This window comes from Calidris pugnax, unplaced genomic scaffold, assembly GCF_001431845.1.
Source record: "Calidris pugnax isolate Ruff unplaced genomic scaffold, ASM143184v1 scaffold499, whole genome shotgun sequence".
NCBI lineage: Eukaryota > Metazoa > Chordata > Aves > Charadriiformes > Scolopacidae > Calidris > Calidris pugnax.
Window position 1 is genome coordinate 70,010 of NW_015092476.1, and position 27,121 is coordinate 97,130.

Below are 27,121 nucleotides of genomic sequence, written 5' to 3' on the forward strand. Positions count from 1 at the left end.
GGGGGTGGGTGTCTCTTTTAGTATACCAGCTGGTGTTTTTAAATATTTGTGTATGTTCTTGAAGCTTTTCCTCCTTGTCCTGCAGGTTAAGAGATTTTCTCCAGAAGTTCTGTTTTGTGAAGCAGAGCAGAAGCATAGAAAGGTCATCCTTTCTGCAAAGAAGTAAAAAATATGGGGCAGGGGTAGAAGGTGAGGTCCACATGGAGGTAATGAGAAAGCACCAGAGAACAATTGATCTCAGTGCATCAGTAGCTGAAGCAGGTGACTTCCAGGCATCTAAATGGAGAGCATCTCAGGAGGAAGGACCAGCTGCAAGCAGGACTTTCCCCGTGGCTCAGAGGGGAATGTTAAAGCATTTGAAGGGATGTAGGAAAGCCAAAGCACTTTATGAGAAGAGAAATTCAGTCAGTCAGAAGATGGTTGTAGCCACACTGTTGCGTGGGTGTCACAGTGTCTGCAGAGGTGACTATCACAAACAGTTAAATGCTGAGGCTGAAATGGAATGTACTAAGCAGAGACCATGGCTGCACAGGCCTTCGTTTGACATGGCCAATTTGCGTCTTTCAGGCTGCAGAACCACTTCTGCTTGTTCTGCGGTTGCTTCTCAGTCACCATCTGGAAAGGGAGCGGATTTCCCATCCTACAAGCTCTAGTTTCCTTCAGAAAGCACTGCTTGATTGCAAGGGTACTCATTTTTGGTTCAGAGATGCTGTGGAGCAGCATAGGAGCAGTGTAGCTGAAGGAGCAGCTTTGAATTGCGTTGATAAGAAAGAGCAACCCAGAGAACACTCAGTGAAAGAACTCCTGAAGGGCTGAATTTTATGGCCCTCATTTCTGTCCATGGCTACACAGGCAGGTAGTGAAATGGGCCACAATGGCTTCCTGGGAGGAAGAGAGACATCAACAAACGTTGGTCCTGTCCTCTCATTCTTTTTATTGAAGACAAGTTGGGGGAGTGTTGTGAGTTGGGAGGGTGCTGAAGGGAAGAGGTCCAGTTTGTGTTGAGACAAAATATTTTGTGCCTCATTTCTGTCAGTTTCCAACCATCTCTTTTATATCTTGTTATTCTTAAGTTAACTTACTGCTATTTCTGCTACAGCAGAGGCCCTGCTATGGACCAGGACCCCTCTGTCCCATGTGCTGTCCCAGCATAACAGACTATGTCCCTGATGCGCAGAACTTGTTCTTTGAGTGGAAGACAAGAGACAGGAGCTGAGGACATAGAAATCTTGCAAGCTGACTGGAAGACAGTGTGAAACATGGCTATAATAATTGTTTCCTTACTGAAATACAAACAGTTTATATTCTTCATGACTTCTTGTAGATACAGACCTATTTTCTATTTCATTTTGTGCTTGGTTCACTTGCAGCCCACAGTTCTTTCCAGTGTTTGAATGAGTAATGAAAATGGTATGTGGCTATAGGCTTTCTGTATCTTGGAAAGAACAATGTTATGCTGGCAAATTACCTGGTTTGGTAGAAGGATAGTGGACTGGCAGGTTCAGTTTGGGGTCTGGAACCTGACCTAGCCTTTGCATCTTCAAAAGAAGGAATGGTTTTAGTTGCTATTAAAGTCCCAATGAATTTACCAGATCTGAGCCAAACTCTTCTAGTGCTGCAGTTCTTCATTCAGGAGGACTTAAAAGCATCCCATCAGCAGCAAAGGGTGCCTGCACAAGGAGCAGGTTGGGTGAGTTACCATTTTCATATTGTTGGACTAGAGTTTTTAAATGGAAGATCCAGGATGAGCCATTCATTTTACTAATTTCTGGACCCACATACGTTTGCAGAGCTCTAGGACTAGTACATGTCAGTACATGGGACCAGTTTTATCAGAGGCAAATTTGGGCTTATGACCTTGGTTTAGAGACTGCTTCTGCTAGTGCAGACAGCAGTGTGCAGCAGCTTACACTGGCCACTCAGGTTCTTGCTCCATTACCACTCTCTAATCCAAGAGGAAATCTGTCACAGGGAGGGAATACACCAGCTCTCTGCCTCCCCAAGGCAGCCAGGAGTTGGCTATAGACCTCACTTGCTGTAGCCTGAAGTGTTTGGCCCACCGAGGCTGAAGGCTGTGTATTTGTCCCTGAAATGATGGTCAATGGGAGAAGCATGTCCAGTTTAGATCAACATACAGGTGGATGTTACCAAACTTACCCTTCAGAGATCTCTGACTAAAAGAGAGAAGGGATTTCATATGACTAGGTACAGCAGTTTTCTCTTGTTGAGAAAACAGATCACTGGATCCAGAAACCATGAAAAAGGAATATTGAGGTTACTGTGTCATTCCCTGCTGTCATTCCCTGTCGCTCCCTGTAAAAAGCTAATGCACTATGACCACCAACATGGACTAACCAAAAGCATCAGGCAGGGGAGATTAGATGGGCAGGAAGAATCATAGTAAGTGTTACAGACATTAACATCCTCTGTTAAAGCACATGGTCTTCCCAAGGTACCATTGGATCTCTTTATTACAAAAGAGTTGTAAATTGGTATATGTAACTCTGAACTGTGCCTGGAAGATTTCCTCAATCTTTTATCATTCTGTTTTCCTGTGATTTCTGCCACTTTCAGGTAAATGGAAGATTTGGAGACTAACTTAATCCAGACACGCAAAGCATGTAGAATAGAGCAAATGGTAGCAAAATGGCTTCACCGCTCTCGGGATGGTGCATCCAGGTAAATATGTTTTTTGTGAAAGGAATATCTGTTGATCACCTTTGATCAGAGACAGCACAGGCTTGTTCCCAGCAAACAGGCACAATCACAAGTTGCAGATCTTACTCGTTATTTTAGTTGTTCTTGGGAAATATGCATACAGTAGTCCCAAGAAAAAAAAAAAAAAGGTTTTTTAATCATCCCCCTTGGTTTCCAGGGGCAGATGTTCTTTGTTTCACCCATTCTGGTTTTGTGAGCCACATCTACAGAAGTACAACACTGCTTAATGCAAAATATGCTTTTCTTGAAGATGGGGTTTTACTTCTCTTTGTGTCTTGCCATAGGCCTGTATTTTTAGGGCAAGACTGGGTTGCATTACAAAGGATCCTGGCCCACTGCTGCTTTACTTTCCTAAGGTCTCTGAACCAAAATTAGGCTGGCCTGCATTCTGGCAGAAGCAGAGCTCTGTACATTCCCTCACTGCCTTGCTGGGTAAAGGTGTTGCTGTGATCCATGGTCAGGGCTTGCTGTGGGACACACCTGGAGTTCTCCCTCCATATGATCACTGGGCTGGGGTGGCTGAAGGAGTTGTGGTTACAACCAGCTGGTGCCACTGGTCTGATGTCTTGGGCTTTCTGTGGAGCCTGGGGAACCACTGCTGGCCTGCATGGTGCAGAGCCACCTGTGGGTAACCAGGGAAGTTTGAGGTGGGCTGCACCAGTCTTCTCTGAGTACTGGTGCAGCCCACTGAAAGTGGGGCTGAGTGTATGTGTATGTGTCTGTGTCCTGTCCCTCCGACAAAGTATCTTCTAACTATATCTAATTAATCACCAGCTTCTTGTCTCACAGGGGCAGAGTATCTGTGACAGACAGTACCAGTGATGGCAGTGGCCAGCCCCCGAGCCGTGTCAAACTTACTGTCACAGTATATAAAGATTTGGTCCTCCATCACTATGGCTTTGAGATTTGTCCAACCCTTCCTCTTACGATTGCATCGGTCACTGCAGGTAAGTACCATTTTCTTCTCCCTACAGTCACAAGTGTGAGAAGCTTGAACTGTCCCATACAGCCTTAGTGATAAAATCCTGCCAGGTGTTGATGAGGTAGCTCTGGTTGACATGTGATCCTTGAATACTGAGGGCAAAAGCCTGTGGCGTGCAGAGTGCTTCAACACCTGCCTGATTCTGGTGGCTTGGAAGAAACCTAAGCCAATGCTGGCTTCACGGCTCTGCATTCAGACACAGCTAACCTTCAAAAACCTGCAAAAAGCTGCTTCAAACCAAAGTTCTTTCTGGTGTTTTATCTGAAATTTAAAGGAAGACTTTAATCTAGAGTTCTTATTCTGCAGTGGCCCCAGTGCAGAATATGCTCTCCAGGCTTACAGCCCTGTAATGTGGAGATGATCACTGCTAGTTACAGGCAGCCTATGTGAAATTCTGGGCAAGTCAAGCAGATCAAGTCTTCCAGTTATATAAGGGAGGGATGTAGTTCTGCTTTTAATGTCGCTTGGCGGTTTTGAATCTAAAACTGTGAATCTGTTTTTTTTTTAATTTACCTTTTATATTTTAATGGGTACGCAAAAATGCTTGCTTTTTACCTGTCTGTGTGAGTGTGACAGCCAGAGAAAGACTGTGTCCAATCTGGGCAGGCGGGTTTGTGGGAGGGTGGCTGGAGGGCTGGCCAGGGCTCTGCCTCTGGCCACCCATGTGGGATGTGGCATTTCCATCTGCCTGGGAGAATGGCCTGTCCAAAAGCTCATGCTTGTGGGATGTTTAGCATAAAATATGGTCTCTGTCCTTTTACAGTGCTTTTGAGGGAAATTTTCTCTTTATGCTCCTTCCATATGAAATGTGGCTAAATTCACTGAGAGTCTTGAGGTCTAAGAAGTGAAGAAGGAGTTTTTCTGTTACTCTCTTCTTTTTTCCTAGTCAGAAAGAATCAAAATTTTATTAGAACTGAAGCACAGAGAAATCTGTCTTTGCAAGTCCTGCACTTTGCTCTGGGACCCCACAGCCAAAAGCCTGGTGTTTCATTCCAAATGATGTGTTTTGCCTTTCATGTATGGTACCTGATGCCAGGGTCTACCTGAGGGACAGGTGATGGGTGAGAGGTGGGTTTGTGGGCACACCTATCTGGCAGAGAAATTCAATAGTGTGCCTGGGCCAGCAGGCTGGCTGTGGAGGAGCTGGAGGCTGCATGCACACTCTTCCTCAGACCAGAGGTCCGCCTGCTCCTTAGCCCCTTGAATCTTGCAGCTGCTCCTCTCCTGGAAAGCAAAGCTCAGAAACCATCTTTTCCCCTTGCTGTGGATCCTCCCAGCAGACACTGTGGTTAAGGAGACCTCCTCCATGTTCTCCCGAGTTGCAGAGAGGAGCTGCTGGGAATCCAGTCCACATCTCCCGGGGACTGCTGCAGCACTTTGGTTGGAATGGCAGCATGCTGGCAGTGCTGAGCCCAGGCCTGTGCGCTGCTTGTGGTCAGCGGCTGGGATGTGACCAGCAGGGTCAGGCTGGGGTGCAGAAGATCCCACAGAGAGGGAGCACTTGTGAGCAGGCAGAGGGCAAGGCAGTGCTGCTGCCCCCGTCCTCCCACAGATTACTCGGAGCCTCTGTCTGAGGATGGTGAGGTGGTCTGGGACAAAGGAAAAGACATGTGCAAGAGTGATTTTCTGTTGTCTGGGGGCATCCTGTGGGGCTAGGGGCCAGCCTGGGCGAGGTGGCATGAATACAGGCAGAGGTACACCAGTTGGCATCAGGGCCCAACATCCTTTGGCCCCTTTTCATTTTGCCACCCAGAGGCAGTTGCTGAGACAGGTGGGAAGGGGAGCTTGCAGTGATCATCCCTGGTGGGATGAGGTCTGCCAGCACGGAGCATCCATGACTAACAGTGTGTCGGTTGCCCGCAGGGAGCACTGCTGAAGGGAAGCTGCAGCCGGGTGACCAGCTCCTTAGGATAAACTCGACTGCAGTGCATGACTTGTCTGTCGAACGAGTGGCTGACATCATCAGGTGTGGTCCTGCATGTCTTGCTGGTGTGGATGAGGTGGCTGAGGGTGAGAGGAAAGGTGTGGGGACCAGGTCTCACCAAGGGCTGTGAAGGTGCATGGCTCTGTAGGGCTGGACTCTGCTGAGGGGGATCCTGCTGCCTCCTGGGGTGCTGGACTGGGCGGAGGGCAGCCCCGCAGGGACGATCCCATCCTGTGGTTGAAGGACACCAGGAGGCCCAGGAGAGAGGGATTCCCTGCTCTCTGACACGGTGGCAGTGCCTGGTAGGCTGTGCCCTGCCAAGCTGAGGGCCTTCCCTCACCTGGGGCAGAGGGGCCAATGGTTGAGATGCTGGGGAGGAGGGCGCAGGTGGCTGCTGACCCTATCTGACTGCCTGTCTCTGTTTCAGGGAGGCCGATGATGAGCTCCTCCTAACTGTTCTGCGCTGCACGTCGGTAAATGGCCTTTCTTCAGCACTCTCAGCACTCCCAGCAGCACTGCCCCAGATGGCCATGGCTGGTGGCGTGGCCTGCAGTGAAGGTGGGGCAGCTGGGCTGCCATGCAGGACCCAGGCGCCCGACCGAAGCCGTGAGGGACTGCAAGGGTCCTCTGCTTTCATGCATGTCCTTTGAACAGGTTTTGGACAGAATCAGTGGCAACTCCTCACAGCTCTCCTGGCTGCAGGGGGCAGGTGGCTTGCAGAGCCTGCTGCCTGGAGAGGCTTGCTGGGTGGTCTGAGGCCATGCTCCCTGGAGCTGCAGGCTCCATGAGGAACCATGAGGGTCCAGTGGGCTCCGCATGGGGATGCAGGCAGGTCTCCCCAGCAAGCTGTCTCCAGCCCTCCAAGAACAGCCTGGAGTGCTCTTCACATGCGTGTCTCTGCACTCAAGGCACAAAAGGCAGGTGCCAAGGCTGCAAGGCTCAGCACTCACCCTACATGCTCCTTGGAGGCTCTTGAGCTTTTACTTAGAGCACTGGTAAAAATTATCCCTTGTTCTCCAGACCATGTGTGGTTAAGGGCTGGGACCTGGGTGTGGATCACAGTTTGGAAACAGAAGCTAAGTTTTAGTACAAAACTTTGGTACTGATTGACCATTCCTGTAGCATAAAATTCCCCAGAAGGCAAGTACCACGAGCATGATGATATGATGTGTTTATCCATGAGGATTTCAATGTGTGTAAAAGTTGAGCTGCAAAGCAACGACAAAATTGGGTTTGTGTGCCTTTTGGCTTCTTGTGATGTATGAAAGTGGCCTGAGGGGGATTTCCCCCCGGCCCTGCCCCAGAAAGCATTTTGGGAGTCTTTTTTGTTTGTTTGGAGGGTGTTGTTTTTTTTTTTTGATTTATTCTTAAAAACAAGAATGATGATTCCTTCAGAAGAGTTATGGGAGCTCTCAGGCTTAAGGTCATGAGTTTTTTCTGCCATTCGGTAAAGATACAGTAAAGAGAAAATCTCTTAAATATATTTTTCCTGTCCAACGCTTCCTATGTGTGTTGGCATTCAACAGATGTGCACAAAGCCAAAATAACCAGAAAAACTTTAAGCAAACCCACTGAACAGTGGCTTCCCTCTTCTGTTAATGTGATCTCTCTTGCCTCGTATACTGGCTGTCGGTCTTGCCAGTACTTGATCTGGCTCTGGAAATTAGAGTTACTCATGCAAGACCTGGATGCCTGCCAAAAGGGGGAAAATTTTCCCTTTTGCCAGAGAAAAAAGGATCTGGCAAACCCTTCATGGATCTGGAACACCCTTCACAGGCCTTCATGCATTGTTGAAAAGCAAACGGGGCACGAACCCATTTTTGTTTTTTCCTTTGCAGGTCACTTTAAGGACTTTAAGGAGACCTCCAAATACAGCCAAGGCTGGTCTTGGTTTTGGGGTTGGCTCTTGCCCCGCTCTGAAGGCAGCTGTGCTTAGAGCTGAGAGGTAACACCTCCCATCGACGGGCACCAGACCTTCTGTTGGGGCTGCCCTGGCCACACCAGAAGGGATGTGGGGGGCCTTGTTCCTCCTCAAGGCAGGGTGTGGGGCATGATGCTCCCTACGGCCCGGCAGACTCTGGAAGGGCTTGTTGGCCAGGCACAGGCTCCTGCCTGCCTGCCTTTCTCCATCCTTGCCAGATGGCCTTGGGGCAAGATGGGACTGTGGCAGGCTGGGAGGCAGCTGTGCCTCTAGCAAGAATGGAGGAATTGCTTTACCTCAAAGTTGTCTGGGGCAATACTGAGGGATACTGCCTCTGTTCTTCTTGGGTAATACTGTGCTTTACAAGAACAGGACATACAGGCACAAGAACTCGTGTGGTGTCTTGTGAGCTTGGTAGGCCCCTATCACGGTGAAACCATGGTTATTTGACAACAGTGCGATTAAGTCAAGTAGGGTTTTTAGTGTTGGGTAGTTTTCTTAAACATTTGCAATATGACACTATGCTCTAGAAACCCTGGCTGCACTGGGAAGTGGTGATTCACAGCTGTGTTCCTGTGAAACCCTGATGGGGTTCTGTCTGTCACTGCAGGGCACTCTGCGCGTGCTGGTGATGGCACTGCATAACCCCACTGCAAGCCAGATGCTGGCAGATTGACTTAAAAGAATGACTGTTATTCTGGCTTCGTTGTGGGAGTTAGGGAGGTGCCTAAATACAGTAATGGGTTAACATGCAGTGAAATTAGGAGTGTGTACACATGAGTCCACTTGTTGGACAGCTGGGTTTGGGCTCCAAAGGCAGCAATGGCCCAGATTGGTGAAGGTCTGAAGCAAGCCTGGGTCTGAGAGACTGCTAGTGGCACCTGGTCCTGTAAGTGCCAGGCATGTGGTGTGAGCAGCGTCGGTGTATGGTCGCACCTTGCCTCTTGTGCAACAGACTGAGCTGCCAACCCAGTGCTGTTATTTTTACAGGGTGGGCCTAAGTCGTCATTTCTTACTGCAGAGAAGAGGGCAAGGCTGAAAACAAACCCTGTGAAAGTACGGTTCGCAGAGGAAGTGCTGGTGAATGGACATACACAGGTCAGTGGGGCACTGCGTGCTGGGAAGAAGCGGGTCACACCTGTGGGCTGATGCCAGGGTGGGATAATGTGGGCAGGACCTACAGGGTGGCTGCACCGTCACTCTGTGGGTCTGTCCTGGATATGCATCCAGACATCTTGTCCCAACTTGATCCCTAGGCTCACTGGTGACTGGGGTAAGCAGTGGCATCTCCAGGGGCTTTTATATATGATTTTCTTACTTAGACATGGAAAATGCTCTTTTACCATCAGGTGAACTTTAAATCAACATTACACAGCTATGGGGTGTAGCAGTCATCTGTTGAGGTACTAATCTCTCCATAGTAAACCTAGACTGAAGTTTGGGCATGACAAATCCTAACCCCAAAGATGAGAGGTGAATCCTACTGTCTGTGCCAGGTTTATTTGCTGCCAAAGTAGCTGGGATATCTTCCTAGCCTTCAGCAGTGTTCAGGTAGCACTGTATTCAGAGACTTTGGTACTGGTGACTTTGCTTTGCTGCTAAAGTTGACATGTTCTCTAGCTGATAGGGTGACAGCTTGTTGTGTTTCATATTCTTGCAGCAGGTTTGCACACAGCATTCACAGCTGCCTCCATAATAGACTGTCTGTAAGCTGAGCCAATCTGTTCTTATGTGAAACAAGATCACAGCTCACTGGAGGAATGCTGCAAATTTATCACAGGGTTTCTAGCACTGATAACAAATGAGTGGGTAGATATGGGTCTACCTGTAGTAGAAAAGGGGAAGCAGTGAGAACACTCGTAGCTTTCCTGAGGGGAGAACAGCCCTTAAATATTTCCTTCTTCTTTCTGTGTAACTTACAAAGCTCAATGTGGTTGGGATGAACTGGGGTTAGTTGGGAGTCTTTAACTGTTGAGTTTTCCTTTCTCCTTTGGATTGAAAAATTTCAGTGGTCAAAATCCCCAGCTCCTGTCCCCGACTCATTAGTGATGTTTAGTTGTTCAGGTCTGACCAAATCTTGCTTCTTTGCACTTTGCAGTGACGATCAGCCAGCCATTAGGCCCTTTTCTTCTTCTCTTCTAGGCTGTCTCTTGTTTTCCAACTCTGGTGGTAGGGAGCTCTCCTGACCCAGCTCAGGAGGCCTTTCCTCTTCCCACCCTGCACCAGGGCAGAGGTGCAGCCAGAGACACCATTGATGTCACCAGCCTATTAGACAGGCACAGAGAGAATGCTTTAGCACCTGTGGCTGACTCCAGGCTTGTGAGGACTCCTTCTCCTTCTCTGCCCGCTCATTAGAGTAGGAGAGGGTCAGGTGTAACTCCTGACATGGTTGCCAGTTACATCTCTCTAGACTCTGGCATCCTTTCCTTCCAACCAAGTTGTTGCCAGATGTGCTGGAGCTGCTGCAAGGCTTGTCTCTGCTGTACCAAGGGCTGTGTTCACATCCCTCAGATGTCAATGACAGGTCTGTCCAAGCATTATGACAGCTGGGCCACCATTACTGACATAGAAGCCAGGTGCTGGACCCCTCATGCAGCTGGGAGACATGACACACAGGCCTTATAGCTTAGGGACTAGGGGAAGGAAGAGGAGTGGTCCCAGGCAGAGATGACTGAGAGGCCTTGGGCAAGCGTGGTAATGGGTACAGCCAGACCTGAAAATGCTAGCAGACTCTGCTTTTCTTCTGGAGGTTCATGCTAGTATCTGCTTGGGAGCTTCCATGGAGCTTTTTCAGCCAGACTGGGCACTGGTATTGCAGCACATGAAGGTCTCACATCTATGCCATTGACTTACTGAGTGCAAAGAAGGTCTGAAGAAGGCACTTACGAAGGGGACGTTGTACTCTGCACTTCGTAGAAAGCCTCTGTCAATTCTCTGCTGAGCTAAGTTAAATGTACCTTTGCAAGCACAGAGGAGGGACGCAATCAATATACAATTTGCTATTCATTTAGTGAGAACATAAAGGTAAGAGAAATTTATTTGGGTGTTGGGATCCCACTGGTGTTAGCTTCCTTTTTCACCAGTTGGGTATGGACCCTGTCTTGAACAGTAGAGTATTAGCACAAAGGAAGAATAAATAAATTTGTTGCATATTTATGACTTCTTTCTGGAAAAGCACTATTCACCATAGAGAGCAGCTACTCTGCTTGAGTGTTTTAGAAATACTCTCCTTTCAGTGGACTGACATATTAGGACAGCCAAAATGGGTTTTATGGCCCTGAAAAACTGCAAAGCCTTCTGTTTCAGTAAATATACTACTCTTCTCATCTTAATGGAACATTGCTAAGTGATCTTTGTGGCAACTGGAAGGAGCCCAGAGGCTGCTTTCTGCAGTTGAAACGTGAAACTCCAGTTTGGGAACATAAATTGTTAATAAGCTGAAATGCTATCCAGCCTCCATTTTCTCTTCCAAACTTATTATGTATTCTCATATAACTAAATGATATGCAAGAGACACGTCCCTCAGGATGCTCAGGTCAGCATCAGTCAGTATATTATTAGAAGCTGTGGGCCTGGCTGTAACATGGAGTAAATCAACCTTGTATCAGACAAAACAGGAGGGGTACAGCTGCTTAAGCCATAGAAGCAGCTTTCTGAATTAATTCATAGAAGTCTATTAGAGCCTGCACAAAAGGAGAGAAATCCCATCTGGGTGTTCTGGCCAGCTAATTGGATCTGACCAGGAGAATGGTGATGTTTCATTTGTAAACGAATTTCTATATAAAGTTCAAGTTCTGCTGTCTGCTGGCTGCACAAGGCCCCATCCATATGATAACCCGAGGCTGCAGGACATAATGGAGAAAATATGCAGTTGGTGTAAACCAGCATCACTTTTCTGAAGTTGTTGGAGGACCCAAAGCCTGACACGTGATGTATTCGTGCTACTTCACACAAAGGAGTTAGAGCTTGGGTTTGGGAATAGTGGCAATATTCACTCTTTTTTTTTTTTTCCAATGATGACTCTAGGCAGCTTGAACCCCACAAAACAGGGAGGGGAGGAACAAGGAACAAGATTCAGAAGTGTTTTATGTTTGTTCTGCTAGAACTTCCAGGGTATATGGGCTGTCTATCAAGAGGAACCAAGGCTGTGAAATTTATAAGGTGTTAGACGGCAAATGAAACATAGGAGAGATCATCTTAGAAATGCCATTCTCAGCCTTGAGACTGTCATGACAAGTAGATAAGCTCTTTAAGATCGGGGGAACATGCCTGGTCCAAGAACATAAGAAAGATATGCTGAATGGGAAGTCCAGGGTGGGAGAGGAGTAAACATTCTCAGCAGAGGGTGGGAGAGGAGTAAACATTCTCAGCAGAGGGTGGGAGAGGAGTAAACATTCTCAGCAGAGGGTGGGAGAGGAGTAAACATTCTCAGCAGAGGGTGGGAGAGGAGTAAACATTCTCAGCAGAGGGTGGGAGAGGAGTAAACATTCTCAGCAGAGGGTGGGAGAGGAGTAAACATTCTCAGCAGAGGGTGGGAGAGGAGTAAACATTCTCAGCAGAGGGTGGGAGAGGAGTAAACATTCTCAGCAGAGGGTGGGAGAGGAGTAAACATTCTCAGCAGAGGGTGGGAGAGGAGTAAACATTCTCAGCAGAGGGTGGGAGAGGAGTAAACATTCTCAGCAGAGGGTGGGAGAGGAGTAAACATTCTCAGCAGAGGGTGGGAGAGGAGTAAACATTCTCAGCAGAGGGTGGGAGAGGAGTAAACATTCTCAGCAGAGGGTGGGAGAGGAGTAAACATTCTCAGCAGAGGGTGGGAGAGGAGTAAACATTCTCAGCAGTGAACAAGAGGAATAAGGCTGAAAACAATCAGGAAGGTGCAAATGAGCTCTACTAAACGAGTAAAGTGGAAGGCTGAAAGGTGCAGCGCTAGACAGCCTCAGAAGGACATAGGGCAAGTTCCCGGACCCTTCTCAGAGCACCCAATGGAGGTGCTTTTACTATGGGAGTCATTGTCTTGTCTAATGCATTTGAGACCTACCTCAAGAAACTCTGGTGGCATCCTCTTGTTTGGGAAGTCCCAGAGTCAACAAATCTTAGGGGAATGATCGATAGAAGTACCACTGCATGTTTAGCTGAATCCTACACCGTTCCAATGGTGTGCAAGATCTATTCACAGTAGCATGGAGGGTTTGGGTAGCTCTTGCCCAATAATGGGAAGATATCTTTTCCAGCAGATATTGCTGCTTTTCTGGTAATGAGCAGCGAGGATGCGTCTCACCTTTCAGTTCCTGCCAGATCTTCCTGTGCCATGTGGGAGCTGAACAGAGGGCATATCAGGGCCATGTGCAGCTATTGCATTGGATGCAGTTTTGTGGTAAAGGCATTTGTTATGCTCTCTTTCCCTTGTTCTGTGCCAGAATTGTAATCAGGGAATAAAGCTTGGTGCCACAGAAGATTGCAAAAGCAGAGAAAGATTTTAATTTATAACAGGATGCTCTGTGTCAGGCAGAGCAGCCTAATGCCTGGAGGCTTAATGTCCAAGAATTAGTGCTGTTGCTTTTCTTCTACAGGGGAATTCTCTTCTTTGTATGCCCAATGTTCTCAAGGTATACTTGGAAAATGGACAGACGAAAGCTTTCAGGTTTGAGGCGAGCACTACTGTGAAGGTAAAGATGCTTGGTTGTCTCTCTTTGTTCTCACCACCTGAATTCAATCTAGTAGGAAAGGTGCATGCAGTGGAACTTGCAACCTTTTGGTTGTATTGGCCAGCTAGTGGGAACTGGAGTGGTGGCTGGTGGTGAGCATGCTGCATTTTTCATGCCCTTTCTGCAGAGGAGGCATCTACTTCCTTAGCAACCAATTTTCACAGAACTTGGAGGAACCCAGCTATGAGACCACTACAGCTTTATGAAGTGTGATTGAAATTGGGCAAGAGGACAGCTTGGTGGGCAACTGCAAATCAGCAGCTGTCCTCACAAATGTTGCTTTTCTTGGAAACCACATGGCAGAATACAGAGGAGGTTGTTTAATATAGCAGTGACAATCTGCATTCCTAAGAGGGAGAACAATTCCTGGCTTGGGACTGGGACAGTAGAGTCCAGATTTGGATAGCGTGTGAACTCAGCAAGTGCAATTATGCCAGTTGTTACTTAAAGTGCCTGTCCGTGTTCCAGCCTCATTTCTGCACCGGTGAAAACATTTCCCTGTGGAGACATGAAAACTGATCAACCCCTTGAGATGGAACAGCAGTACCACCTCCCAAGGATCACTTGTACTTGGAAGCATTATAGACAACTTACCATCATTCTCTTCAAAATACAACGTGCTGCTCTCCAGAGCCATTAATCTAGCACTTTCTGTAATTGCCATGTTTAGATATAGGCTTACAAATGTGAAATTTTTCTAGCCTGATCTTTAGAGTTGCTTAGTCTTTATATCAGAGTTAATAAGATTTGTTTGTGCACAATGACTGGAAGCCATAATTTTTTTAAAGGACATATGATGTCCTGCAGCTGCGCAGTTACTGTCGAAAAGATGCATGATGGACAGACATTCTTGAGTTTCTAGGGTGAAAAGGGGAAAAGCAAGGAGATTTTATTTATAATGCACTGAAAACTTTGTTCAAAAAGAACTTTATTGTCTAGTTCATCCAAACTTCACAAACTTGTTGTGGTCTCTTGTGCCAGTCAGACTTACTCTCTTGTAAGACTCTGCCAGTCTTGTGACTTGCAGAGCAGAGAAAAAGAAAATAAAGAAATAAAGCAAAGAGGTAGTAAGGAAAGGGGAGATGAGTTGTAAAGAGAGATTTGAATGCCAACCTGCAAAGGATTAAGGTCCAAAAGATGGATTAATTCCTCATGTTTGACTTGAGTTGCTCACCTCTGAGCTGGAACAGATTTTTCCCTACTGATGTTGAGTGCAACCCTCACCAGTGTCCTTACAGAAGCACTCAAATGGGTAAAATGCTTCCTAAGTTAAGCATTTTCAAAAGCTCCTCTTCTTCTCTGCTGTTTGAGAGATCTTTGCTTAACACTGAGATGAGTCAAACATTTAAGCTTACCTTAAGAGGCTTGAGTGAGTCAAAGGAGTTCTCTTTCAATTTGTACTCAGTCCAGCCTTATGTAATGTTTTCTGTTTGCCAAAAACAACCTAGTTATTTCCATGGCACTTAGTATTCCAACAGATTTCTCCATACAACTGAAATACCAGTTTCACTCAAATTTGGTAAGATTTTTACAATTATGCTCTCAAATTCTTGTTTATTGGTGAGGAGAAGTGTTTTTCGCCAATTCTTTTTAGTTTCTTCAAAAAGTGTCATAGCATTCTAGAAAGCTAGAACTGTTAACAGCAAACATTTTGATCAAGGGTGACAGAAAGTACTGAACACCACCAAGCTAAAAGGTGGAAGGCCAAACTTTCAACATGAAGCATCCCAGGACATGGAACTTTAGGAAATGGATTTGGTGCCTATTACACCTTGAAGTTTGCATCTTACTGCACTCTTACCACAAAAATTGCAGTTTCCCTACCTTGTCCTCCTGATCTACTGAAATGTGTTGTCCTCCCTTTATCTATGCTTCCCCTGCAGTTCCCTTGGCTCCCTTCCGTACCAACTGGCTGGCATCAGTGGACGTGGGTGGCTCTGGCCACCATCCTGCCGACTGCCTGGCTGGCATATTGTTCTGTTATTCAGACATCCAGCTGGAAAGCACAGCAGCTAACTGCCAAGCTTGTGCTTCGTGTCCCAAAGAGGTTCCCATCTCCTCTACCTCCACTTCTGATGACTTGCAGGCTTTCTCTAACCTTGTGACCTCTGTGGTTTGTTCTAGGTCAATGTGTTCAGAAGCTGCCAGAGATGAGGGAAAGGCAGCACATCATAGAAGCACTAGTTTCCTGTGAAACAGCACTAAAATATTTGCTCTGTGTTGCAGCAACAGAAAATTCTGTGTCTGGCCACTGCCCATGCAGTGCTGTCCCACATGGCTGCCATGGCAGGCTAGAATCATCCACATTCGTGTGGTATGCTAGCAGTGCTCAGCAACTGCGTCTACATTCTGTTTGACCATCTATCTGCCTTCCCAGGACATTGTTCTCACCTTGAAGGAGAAGCTCTCCATCCGGAGCATTGCACACTTCGCCCTCGCTCTGGAGGAGCAGTACAATGTGGCAAAGATCCACCTGCTGCACGAGGAGGAGTTAATTGAGCAGGTGGGGAGAGCCCCTCGCTGTCAGCCTACCCATGGACTGACAGCTCAGCTCTGCAGGGGTCACAGGAGGGAGTCCCCTTGGCCCCATCTGCAGAGGTGCTGTCCTCTTCTCTCTGCCTGTTGCATGTGTTACCAATGCTCTAACTGGAGCCTATGGAGAAACGGTGCTTTCAGAAGGGGCTCACTCTGATTAGAGAGCCCACAGAGCAATACCCACAGGCTGGTATTGCTTGCATCATGTAGGGGATGAACATGCTTGGTGTCATCTGTCAGATAGGCCCATCTACAGAGGACTTTTTGAAGCAGTTTTAAAATAGCTGCATACCCAGCCATTTACAGTTTTCTAGGTAGTTGGAGAGTTAACCCAGCCAGGTGCTACTGTGATTAAATTCTAAATCAAAAGTTTGTGTCCTGCAAACATGAGGTTAGCTCTATTGGTAATTCTCTTGCTGTGCTAGCAATTTGGGACTAATCTAATTTGTGAGAACATGCCTACTTGGGAGGCTTATCTCCATGCTGTTGATGTTGTTGACGGTCCACTGTAATGCAGAGAGATTTGGTACCTAACACTGTCCAACCACTGAGCACATGTCCCTGAGAATTTCTGCTTTGTTTTAATTGCTGAGCCTGTATGGGATTTGCCCAGAATAAAATATGCTAATATATAACCCAGGGGTCTTAATATTGTGTTGACATCATGATGATGATCCACGTATCTGTTTAAGGCTGCTGTATCTTATGACTGAACTTAAAAGCAGAGAAGCTTGCCCCTTCCTCTGTTATCATAAGGCCTTGAAGCCTCTGTCTTGGTTATCTCACATGTATATGAGATCAATGGATATTTAATGAAGTTTTGTTGTCAGAGCTTCCAAGTCACTAGAAAAAGAATTGAAGATAAAATTACAAACACTAGCAATGTCTCCTTGTATTTTCTAAGGAAAATGGTTAATCTGCAGCCATCCCACTTGCCAGTAGCTTTAAAAAAATGTGTGAGTCCATACAAGCTAGAAGCTTACTATGCATTTATGAAGGGAGGGACTACAGCAGTAATTGTGGTATGATGCTGTTTGTCTGTTGCAGGTGGTCCAAAAAAGAGAATCTCACGACTATCGGTGCCTCTTCAGAGTCTGCTTTGTCCCAAAGGATCCCTTAGACCTCCTGCAGGAAGACCCAGTTGCCTTTGAATATCTCTACCTGCAGGTGAAATAAAGGCATTCCATGCTTCAGGAGCTTTTCTCACACAACTCTCATTTCTGCTTTGAACTAAAGCATACTTAGGCCAGTTCAGTTACATGAATGTGAAATGCAGAGCACTTAAGAACAGAGCATTTGGATTCAACTTGCCTTAACTCCTTGAATCAACTTAGATGCTTGGCTTTTTAACAGAATGAGATTGAAATGATCTGGGTGGCTCGCTTTTTTTGACACACAGTAGTCATATCAGAGGTCTTATCCTGACTACTTCTTGAGCTCCCATCATCATGCTAACTCAGCTGTGTTTGTTCCAGAGCTGTAGCGATGTGCTTCAGGAAAGATTTGCGGTGGAAATGAAATGCAGTGTGGCGTTACGTCTGGCTGCTCTGCACATACAGGAGAGGATCTATGTTTGCGCTCAGCCACAGAAAGTATCCCTGAAATACATTGAGTAAGTTCTCAAATTTCTGTGTTATGTTGTGAATAAGCCCGGCAAAAGAAAGAGCCAACAAAAAGTGGCATCAGCTCTATGTTTGCCCAGTGTTTAGCTCTGGATAGAAGAAAGTCTCTGACCCAAATAGACTGCAGTCTCTTAGTTGTGCTATTCATTTTAGCACAGTGTGGCTTCATGAGGCTCCCTCCCTTTAACCTGCTGAGCTGCTTGAATAACAGTGACAGTATAACATCTGGGCATGTCCCTAAGCAGAGGGACATTCTAATCTGTAGCTAGAGCAGGAACATGAACTCGCAAATCTCTCACATTGTTATGGTTACCCAGACTGCTCCTGCCAGTATACTAAGACTTGTATGCTGTAGTTGAGAGAAAGGATAATCATCAATTTTGCACAGCCAGTACTTTACATCTCTTCATCCATCAGAACTATATCAGAAATACCTAATTTCAGTATAAGTAGTATGTCCTGTGAAGTAAGAGGATCTGGAAAAAAAAATACAAAAAAATGCTTTCACAAGCAGCAGGTGTCCTGTGCTGCACATCAGTGCTGTTAGAACACACTTGCCCTAGAGAGCAACCCTGCTTTAAGAACTTGTGATGGCCCAATCATTAAGTAACAGACACTTGTGTGGTAACTGCAGCACTGAACCTCCACCAGCCCGTGCGAGCACCACCGATTCCTTGCATACAGCCACATACCCAACCACAGGCAGGCAGTGGGCAGCGACAGTGACTACAGGTAACTGCAGCATTGTTAGTTCCTGGATATTTAACACTTGGGCTGAATAAACTCTTCAGCAAAACACATGGCCCACATGGTTGGTCTAGGGAACTAGAGATGTTAAAATGTAATAACCTTGTAATCAAAGTAAAGTGAATGTAAAAACAGAATCTTCATCCTCTGGGTGGCAAGGACAGATTGAGACCATTATGCTGACTAAGCTTGTAGATTGTCTCCTGTATAACCATGTAAAAACAGGCATTCTGCATGAAAGTGCGGGCTCCTCCAACCCTGTCTCCTGACCTGGTAGCAGATGCACATAGAAGTGAATTTGAGTGAGGCAGTCACATTGCATGAGCCATCCAGACATGAAGCTCAGTGCATCCTGGACTGGCGTGGTGTCTTTTCCCTTCTCTGCCTCTCCAACTGCCTTCTGCACGTTCCTGTGTTGCTGGGGTACAGCACTGCTGGACCACATTTGCTCCCTCCCTGTCTTTCTGGCAGGAGGGACTGGGGAATTGAAAACTTCATCTCACCAACTTTGCTTCGAAACATGAGAGGGAAGGATATCAAGAAAGCCATCAGCTACCACATGAAGCGGAACCAGGTGCTCCTGGACCCTCGGCAGAAGGTAGTGTGTGTCCCCTGGGTTCAAGGTGCCTCCCAGGATGGTGTCAGCATCTCTGAGGGCCAAAGTGGAAATATCTTTTCTCTGTGGGTCTACTCTCTATGGGACCACTCGGGGCTTTTCTCCTATCTTATCCTCTTGAAACTCCCTCTGCTGCGCACGCACCCTAATTTCCCTTCATAGTGTGTTCTGTTGTGTTGCAGTTTGCTTCTGGCGTTGCCAGATGGCAAATGTCATAATGTGGGATGATCCTGTACAGATCTATTGCCTACGCAAATCTAGCTAGATGTGCTGGTGAAATACAAAGTCCTGTATGAAATGAACATCTTTTAGCCTACAGGCTACCTGTCAAACCTTATTGGCCTGTCATATTTCTAAACAGTATTTCTTCTCTTGCAAAATGAAGCATATGCTTGCAGCAGTCCAAGTGCGCCTGAGCTACCTACAAATACTGGGAGACCTGAAGATGTATAATGGGAAGATCTTTAATGCCACCCTGATGGTACGAATGCTCTTCATTTATGTAATTGGGTTTGGGCATACTGTCTTACTGCCTTGCTTTGTGCATCTCTTATGGCAGTGTACTTAGACAGTAACTGCAAAGATAGGGCACAAGAAGCAGTTTTAACCCTTTTTCTTCAGCAGGGGGTAAGATAAGCAAAGTCTAAAGCAAAGCAAACCCCATCTAAAGCAGAAATGTTAAACTGACTGTTGATGTGAGACTAGCAACCTCTTACTGAGTGTCCTTCCCTGTCTGCTTTGATGCTTGTAGAAAATTAGCTAATAGAAAATATTAGCTCTGGTGATACTGTTTCAGGCAGCTCCAGGCATAACACTTTTCCCTGTCCTGGGACATCATAATAAATATTGGTAAGGGACTATGCTAGGGTAACACAGCATAGTTCCACTGAAGTGAATAACATACCAGACTACACAATAATTATGCATGGTTTTTTTAATTGAAAGTTGTGACTTTTGCTCTTCAGAGGAGCTCTGTCTAGATTTTGCGCGTCATAAAGTACTTAAGAGATCTCAGGGGGAGGTATTCAAAAACTATTGAAAAGATACTGGCCATGCTTAAAACTTATTGTAAAAAAGAACACTGCTCTTTTCACAAAAGGTTTCTTGGATGGGTTTTTTTTCTGCCTGTCCCCACTTGGATCTGTACTGAACTGTGGACCACAAGCTGTTTTGTACAGAGATTTGAGCAGTGTAGGTAGGTCTGAACCAGAGCAGGACCTTACTGATGGGCTGGAGTAATGCCTAGGATTACACTTGTGTGCAAACTCAAATGTTTCTGCCAATTTATATGGGTATTTATTAATTTTTTTTAAGTGTCTGATCCTAACAGAAAGCATTGACATTTCTTCCAAAACCAAAAATGTGTTCCTGAAGTTTCTAGCAGGCTCCAGTAGGTCTTGCTAGGTCCATCTGGTGCAGCCTGCCAGGTGACACTTCTGATAGCAACCTGCTGCTGACCACCTCTCTGGATCTGCTAGATGGCTGATGCATCTCTGGGGCCACCTGCTGTGGTGGCACAGGGAAACTGGTGGTCCCCAAGCCAGTGAAGAGAACGGCTGGGAGCAGGTGACCTGACAGCCTGTAAGTAACGAGGGGCTCCCTTTGCAGCTGGTTACAGCCCAGCCCAATGTTAAAAGATACCACACAAATTTGGGTGGCTGAGGAGTCTCTGCTTGGCACAGGTGAATGGGTTCCTGCTCAGATTTTGGCTACAGATTTCACCTCTCCCCCTACAGCTACAGGACAGAGAATCGTATGTTGCCTTGTTGGTGGGTGCCAAGTATGGCGTGAGCCAGATTATCAATAATAAGCTCAACATCATAACAAGTCTGGCAGAGTTTGCAAACATCAGCAGGATGGAGCTTACAGAGGAGTCTGAAAAAGTGAGCATGGTGAAAATCTACCTGCAGGATCTGAAGGTAAGTGGTGCTTTCACAATTGCCAGCACGTGGCTGTGTCAGGGCCACTGAACAAGGGGGAAATCATTCACACCACCTATTCTTGTCAAAATGTAACATTTAGCTGATGGTGTCATCAGTACAAAAGACTTAGAACAGACTCAGAATTGAAAGCTTGTAGGAAGAATACGAAATGACTGAAGAAAAGTGATTCTTCCTGCTGTCCCCCATCAGTGAGACATATCAAAGAAACAAAATGCGAGAAAAACAATTTCTCTTCTTTTTCTGTGCCTCATGCAAAACAGTGTTCTGCAATGATGGCAATACGGGAGACAGGGAATGTCTTTTCAGTGTGCAGCATGTTCCTGCAGATTATGATACAAGCAATATTTGTCTATTCTAACATTTTTACTGTTTTCTCCCTGTTCCCCACCCCCCCCCCCCCAAAAAAAAAAAAACAAACTTGCAGAGCCCCCCCCCCCAAAAAAAAAAAAGCTGCTGACTCTGCTGCTGGAATCAAATAGTGCAAAAGATCTTGTCTGCCTCATCATTGGCTATTACAGACTGTTCGTGGATGCAAATGTCTCCATATTTACCTGGGGAGAGAAAAAACAGCAACTGCACCGTGTCTCAGCTGAAGAAGGTTTAAAAAAAAAATCTTTTTTTTTTTTCTTTTTTTTTTTTTCCAAAAAGGATGGGGAGAAAGTGGGTGGGTCCTCCAACATTAGAGGCATTATTCCTTCCTGGGAATAGCACCGTGCTAGAACAGTAGCCCAGGGATGTGCAGTGGCATCTGCAAATTATTAAGACTGTCAGCCTTGATGCAGGCAGTGCTGGGTTTTCATCAACCCTAGACATGTGGAGCAGGGAACTGTCAGCTTTTCCCCAGAGTGAAGGCTGAGTGACTGTCATTGAAACAGCAAACTTGTCACTGAGCACTTGTGCTCTTTTACCAGCCTGCACAACTTCCCCTCTGCCAGCATACCTCGGCCGGGAGAGAGGGTCTGTTTGCCACGCTGTCCTGTCCCTCCTAAGGATAACTCCGACCTCATGGGTGCTGCAGACTGAGGCTTTAGCAGTGAGTTACCTGCCTGCTGCTCTGCAGCTCCCTCTGCCACTGCTCTGCAGTAAAACCAGGCAAAGCAGGCAGGAGGGACCAAGCCTCCACTGACAAGTTGCTGCCCTACAGGTCAGATTGCACCCTGTCTGCTGATGAGTGAGGGCACAGCTCCCGGGCTTTGAGTCCCTGCTATGCAGGCGAGTACGTAACCCTTCTCTGGCTGTTCCTCCTTGCCACTGCAAGGGACAGGCTGATAGATGTGTTTCAATCCCAGGGTACGAATCTCGGACCTGCAGTGACTCTGAAGACTCCTGGGAGCTGGATTCCTCCTCAGAGCATTGCTTGGATGCTCCTGTGTGCAGCGAGGAGGAGCTGGGAGAGCTCCACAACCTGGACAAGGGCAGCATGAAGTCCCAACCTGGAGGGAATTACCAGTGCGATGGGGGTGACAACGCAACAGACAGCACATCTGAGACTTCAGACTCAGCCAACACTGAGAGCCGAGGGTTTAAGACGAGTGGCTCTAGTGACTCTATGGATGCACTGGAGGAAGATGAGTTGGAAGCTTGCTCTTCCTCCAGGCCGGAGTTCTTCCACTTCTACACGTCAACAGTGCAGGAGATGAGCAGCTCAGACAAGAGCTTCTTCCCTATTTGCGCTACAGGAGGCTCCAGCAGGGCAGAAAACAGAGACTACTTCTGTTTCTTGCAGGTACCACATGCAGAGGAGCCTGGGTGTGAAGACGGTCCCTCACAACAGAGAGGGGAAGACACTGCTGCGTCTGTGCTGGAGACCAAGCTGTCTGATACAAACACCATGGGCTATTACAGCCTGTGCTACAGCATACCACCTGCAGGCAGCGTGGAGAGGAATAAGATCAGGCATAGCCCTCAAAGAAGCCCTTGGAAAGATGCATCTGCCCAGGAAGAGGTACCATGTGGAGCAGAGCAGATGGCAGAGGCGAGCGACCTCATTTTGGAGCCACCCCCAGGCTTTGGTGACACCAGCTCTGAGGAGGAGTTCTATGATGCTGCAGACAGGCTCAGCCCTCCAGATGGCCTGGCAGGTAAACCCGCACCCACTCCCTGCAGGTCCCCTTCCTTCCACTCCCTGGGTAGAGTGTCACCTGTTTTCCCTGCCAGCCTTCCTGGAGGGACCATCTTTCAGCTTTTCATAGTTTTCCCAAGATCTCTGAAGGACTTTTGAACACCCATTCTTCATAAGCCACTCTTCAGCAGAAATATAGCAGATGTGCACAAAGGTGTCAGAGCTGCAACTTTGCGCAGAGTTTTGTCATCACATTCAAGCATTGGATCCCAGAAAAAGTCAGTTTTCAAATGAGTTTTGCATTCGGGAAAGTCCCCATGTTTCTGCAGGAGTTCCAGAATGCTGATCTATGGCTCTCCCTAATCCTGAAGTCAACATGCTGCATAAGTTCTGTGCATACTTTCTAGGCTAAATCTTTGGTGATGAAAAGTGATGAGTCCCAGAAACAGAACAGAACAAAGACGTGTGTCCTACCACTGACAGGGCACTTTATGGCAAATATTCCTACTGCCAGGCAGTACTTTCACTCTGGTATCTTCCTTCAAGCTGAGGAGAGCTAAAAGCTGTAAAACATTATTGTTCCACACATCCCCAAGACCAAAAGTAATTTTTGGGTCAGAGGCATGTTATGTAAACAGGGTGAAGGAGTTCTGTGGCTGAGCAGCTCCCCGGTGGTTGGAGTTTCTTGGAAAGGAAAGGAATCTTGTTTCTGAAACCGCCGGCTCTTTCAATATTAACTGAAATCCTTAAGAATTTGTGTAGTTAGAACAATTTTGGCTTTTGTGCTCATGCACAAGAACAATACCACATTCAGGCACAAAACTGTAATCTCTGGAGATTTTTATTATCTAAATATCCAGGCTGGGAATTTCTGATAATGTTTCTATTCAATTTAATAAATCTACAGCTGTAGGCAACGCTCTCTGTAGCTGCTGCTAATACCACCACATTTAACTTGAGAATTATAGCTGTGCCTGCAGTCAGATCAAGTGACTCCAGTAAATAAAGGGAAAGTCTATCCAGTGCCTTCCATCACTAATCCTGGACTTCAGTCTTTTTAGCCACAGGCCCAGAGTCTTTATTTTTCTTGACATAGCTGGTACTGAGTAGGTGCTTTATTGTAACATAAGGGACAGTTTCCTTTGGCACTTGGGAGCCAGTCTTTGCTGCCAAACATTTATGTCTGTGATCACAGGGCCTGGGTTAAGAATTTTTTGGCCCACTGCATAGATACATATTCTGCTGTCTGGGACTATTTCCTGACTTGTGTGATTTTTTTTTCCTGCCAGCAGGCTACAACATGATGTCCCAGGAGGGTACAGACAACTCCTCCTGCATCCTAAAGAAACCAAGGTGTTACAGCTTGGGGGAAAACCTGATGACAAGGCAGACAGCAAGGGAGAAACACAGAAAGGAGAAGGAGCTGACATATGCCAAGAGCCTGAGGAAGAGGAGATCTTTCCTGAAAACCGATTACACCTCGCAGGTCTCCTTCCCCTTGGCTTTGCCAGGCTCTCTGCAGAGCCGCTGCTCTTGGCCACCCCCCCCACCACTCCTTGCTCAGCTCCCCACTCCTCCCTCCTCAGAGGACATCAAGAAGGACACAGAGCTGGGACTGCCTGCTGCCACCCAGAGAGATCCATCCACTGATCTGATGGAAATGGAGCCTGACACCATGGAAACAAAATCAGTGACTGACTTGGTGGTTTCTTCCATTTCAGCTGTTCGCCTGCAGGGTGACCTGCACAGGGAAGGGAGCGTAGGCCTTTCCATACATGTGGACAGTGGCCTCCAACCTGCACATGCTGTACATCCACCTTTCCTGTCCCTGGAGGAAGCTGTGCCCCTTGCTGGGGGACAGAGCAGAGCTGCCCAGGAAAGTTCCTCCATGAAGACAAATACTGGGTGGCCAAGTGAGCAGAGCTGTATGGCCGCTGGAGGCTGGCTAGCCCGAGTGGCACCAGAGGAGGTGGGTGAGGCAATGGCAGCCCAGCACAAGGCTGGCCATGTACCCCCATTGCTGGACCACGAGGTGACCTGCCCTGCTAATGAATTCACACTGCCGCCATCAGCTCACAGCCCCATTGTAGCCTCTACCCATGAGCTGGCCCAGGACAAGGAACTGCTCCCCACTGCTGGGGAGCAAGCAGTGTGTGAGGAGCCTGTCCCAGTTCCCTGCAAAGAAAGAAAAGCTAATTGTGATAGCTGTGCTGAAAATAGCAGTGACAGTGCCTTGTCACAGGTAAAATGCAGACAAGTGATAAACAAGGAAGCCTTATGGAAAGTGCACAATAAAAATCACATTGGTTTTCCAGATGCAACCCAGCTCTTAAGAGATTGCAGCAGCGCTTCAGGGGTTATAACTCGCCTCTCCTGGCTCTCATCTGGGGTGAGGACAGACCTCACATCACCCAGCCCATCTCAGGAAAGGGTAGTTCTCCCACTGGAGCTTTTGGCCTCTCAGAAGACCAGTGGATGCATGGAGACTGATGCTATCAGAAGGGAGATGCAAACATCCCCAGCTGGACGACCCTTTGAGAAAGAAGTGATAAGCAGTCTGGAGTTAGATACAGGAGAGCCCAGAAAAGATGGAGGAAATTTGGTTCACAACCAGCCGCAGCCTGTTCAGACGCCTCTTCCCAAAGAACAGGCTACTGAGGCGGAGAAGGATGGTCCTCTGACTCCATCTCTAGACCTTTCCATCTCCTCAGGCCCAATACCTTTGGGCTCACTGGGGAAACAAGCAGGAGATCATGGGGCTTCAAAACACTCCTTCCTATGCTTTAACCACAAGAAGGATGGGCAGACCTCTTCTGACCCCATCGTGACCAGGACCTTGGGTTTTCCCACAATGAAGACGACATCTCCACCACAGCTTGGGATGGACAAGTGCAGCTGTCGGCTCTCCTATATGAGCTGCTTCCACAGGCCTGCTGACAAGGGGGACCATGAAACCACCATTCCCATGTGCAGCACATTTTTGGGGCCCCTCACCACCCCACCATCCAGCAGCTGCAGTCTTCCTGGGACCCCTGTGGGCATTTACCCAGTCTCCATTCCTAGGGATGTGGCACAGTGGGACCCTCATGTCCAAGCCCTCAGCCAGCTGAAGGACCAAGCACAGATGAGCCCTGCAGATTTCTCCTGCTTCCTAGCCTACACCACAGAGCTTCAGGAGCTTGTGGGGAAGCTCTCTGGGAACCAAGCAACCCACCTTCAAGATCAATGTGCAGAGCAGGGTGCGGAGAGCAAGGGTGCCCTTGGCTTAGCCTCCCAAGACCTGCTGTCCAGTTGCCAGGAGCTCCTGAAAACAGAGCAGCCCCTCAAAGAGCTGCAGGGTGTGCTGAGGGTGACATTTGACCAGCTGGTCCAGCTGGCAGTGGCCTGCTTCCAGGTGACACACTGCCAGCAGTGCAGGCAGAGGCAGCAGGAGCTCGGGGCTGCGCTTGGAGACGTGGTGGGCACCTACCACCAGCTTGTGCAGGCTGTTCACCAGCAGCTTTGTGGGCAAGGCTGCCCGGATCTGGGTGCCAAGCTCCTCGCTCGCCAACACACAGCCCTTACAGCTGCCATGTTTTGTCTCCTGCAGCAGTTCAGGGCACCCCCCTTGCTGTGATGGGGCTGTTTGGTGGCACATGGGTGCACTGGGTGGGGAAGAGCCCAGCCATGTTCCCTCTGTCCACTACCAGGCTCTACCCCCCAGTTTTAGCCTCACAGCTCAAGAATGGCCACAGAAGGATGTGTCCATGCGCATCGGCTTAGATCCCCTGAGAGCTGCCCTGTCCAGGGGATAGTCATGGGGCAGGGTGTACTGCTCTCCAGCCTAGCTTTGCACAATTCTGCCTACAGAATCCTTAGGTAACATGCAAACTCCTAGAGTACTTCATTGGCTTAGGTATCTTGACTGGGGCTTGTCCCTCACCTCCCAAAGGCCTTGAGGTGGCCAGTTTCAAGGTGTTGTCTTAGTCTTCTTCTGTCACCTGTGGAGAAAGAGAGAAGCATTTTGCCTGCCTTTCCTTCCCATCCTCGTACTCCAGGCAGACTCTGGACTCAAGTGATGCCAAATCCCACGCTGGCTCAATATGGAGGAACCTAGTCTGCTTCATCCACCTTCTGTAACTGAGGATGTGTCTGGACTTGTGATGGAAATCTCTTTGGGAACAAAGCTATGCTATATTTAACTGCTTTTCCTTGCAAGGGCTGAAGAGGGCTGTTTCAAACGAGGGTGGCAACACTGTATCCTGCTCTTATGATATGGTTTCTGCTGTCAGCCAGCTCTTCTATTGCTCTTTGCTGGTGTTTGAGAAAGTCTCTGATTAACCTCCCCCCCCCCCCCCCCCCCCCCC

At 47.5% G+C, this 27,121-nt stretch overlaps 1 protein-coding gene across 3 annotated transcripts in view; it reads left to right on the plus strand.

Annotated features, from left to right (window-relative positions):
* FRMPD1 (FERM and PDZ domain containing 1) overlaps positions 1-27,098 on the plus strand; it is a 49,592-nt gene extending 22,494 nt beyond the window's left edge. Inside the window, exons 2-16 of one of the 3 annotated variants that reach the window (XM_014962567.1) lie at positions 2,575-2,679; positions 3,508-3,665; positions 5,564-5,666; positions 6,052-6,097; positions 8,536-8,643; positions 13,116-13,211; positions 15,628-15,753; positions 16,833-16,952; positions 17,261-17,397; positions 18,626-18,752; positions 19,156-19,251; positions 20,507-20,689; positions 21,164-21,311; positions 22,003-22,794; positions 24,065-27,098. In XM_014962567.1, coding sequence (XP_014818053.1) covers positions 2,579-2,679; positions 3,508-3,665; positions 5,564-5,666; positions 6,052-6,097; positions 8,536-8,643; positions 13,116-13,211; positions 15,628-15,753; positions 16,833-16,952; positions 17,261-17,397; positions 18,626-18,752; positions 19,156-19,251; positions 20,507-20,689; positions 21,164-21,311; positions 22,003-22,794; positions 24,065-26,391 — 4,668 coding nt within the window. In that variant the 5' untranslated portion in view covers positions 2,575-2,578 and the 3' untranslated portion in view covers positions 26,392-27,098. Of the gene's footprint in view, positions 1-2,574; positions 2,680-3,507; positions 3,666-5,563; positions 5,667-6,051; positions 6,098-6,900; positions 7,570-8,535; positions 8,644-13,115; positions 13,212-15,627; positions 15,754-16,832; positions 16,953-17,260; positions 17,398-18,583; positions 18,753-19,155; positions 19,252-20,506; positions 20,690-21,163; positions 21,312-22,002; positions 22,795-24,064 lie in introns of those variants that run through there. The other 2 variants (XM_014962569.1, XM_014962570.1) reach the window with 2 other exon arrangements.
* Positions 27,099-27,121: the final 23 nt, after the last annotated feature.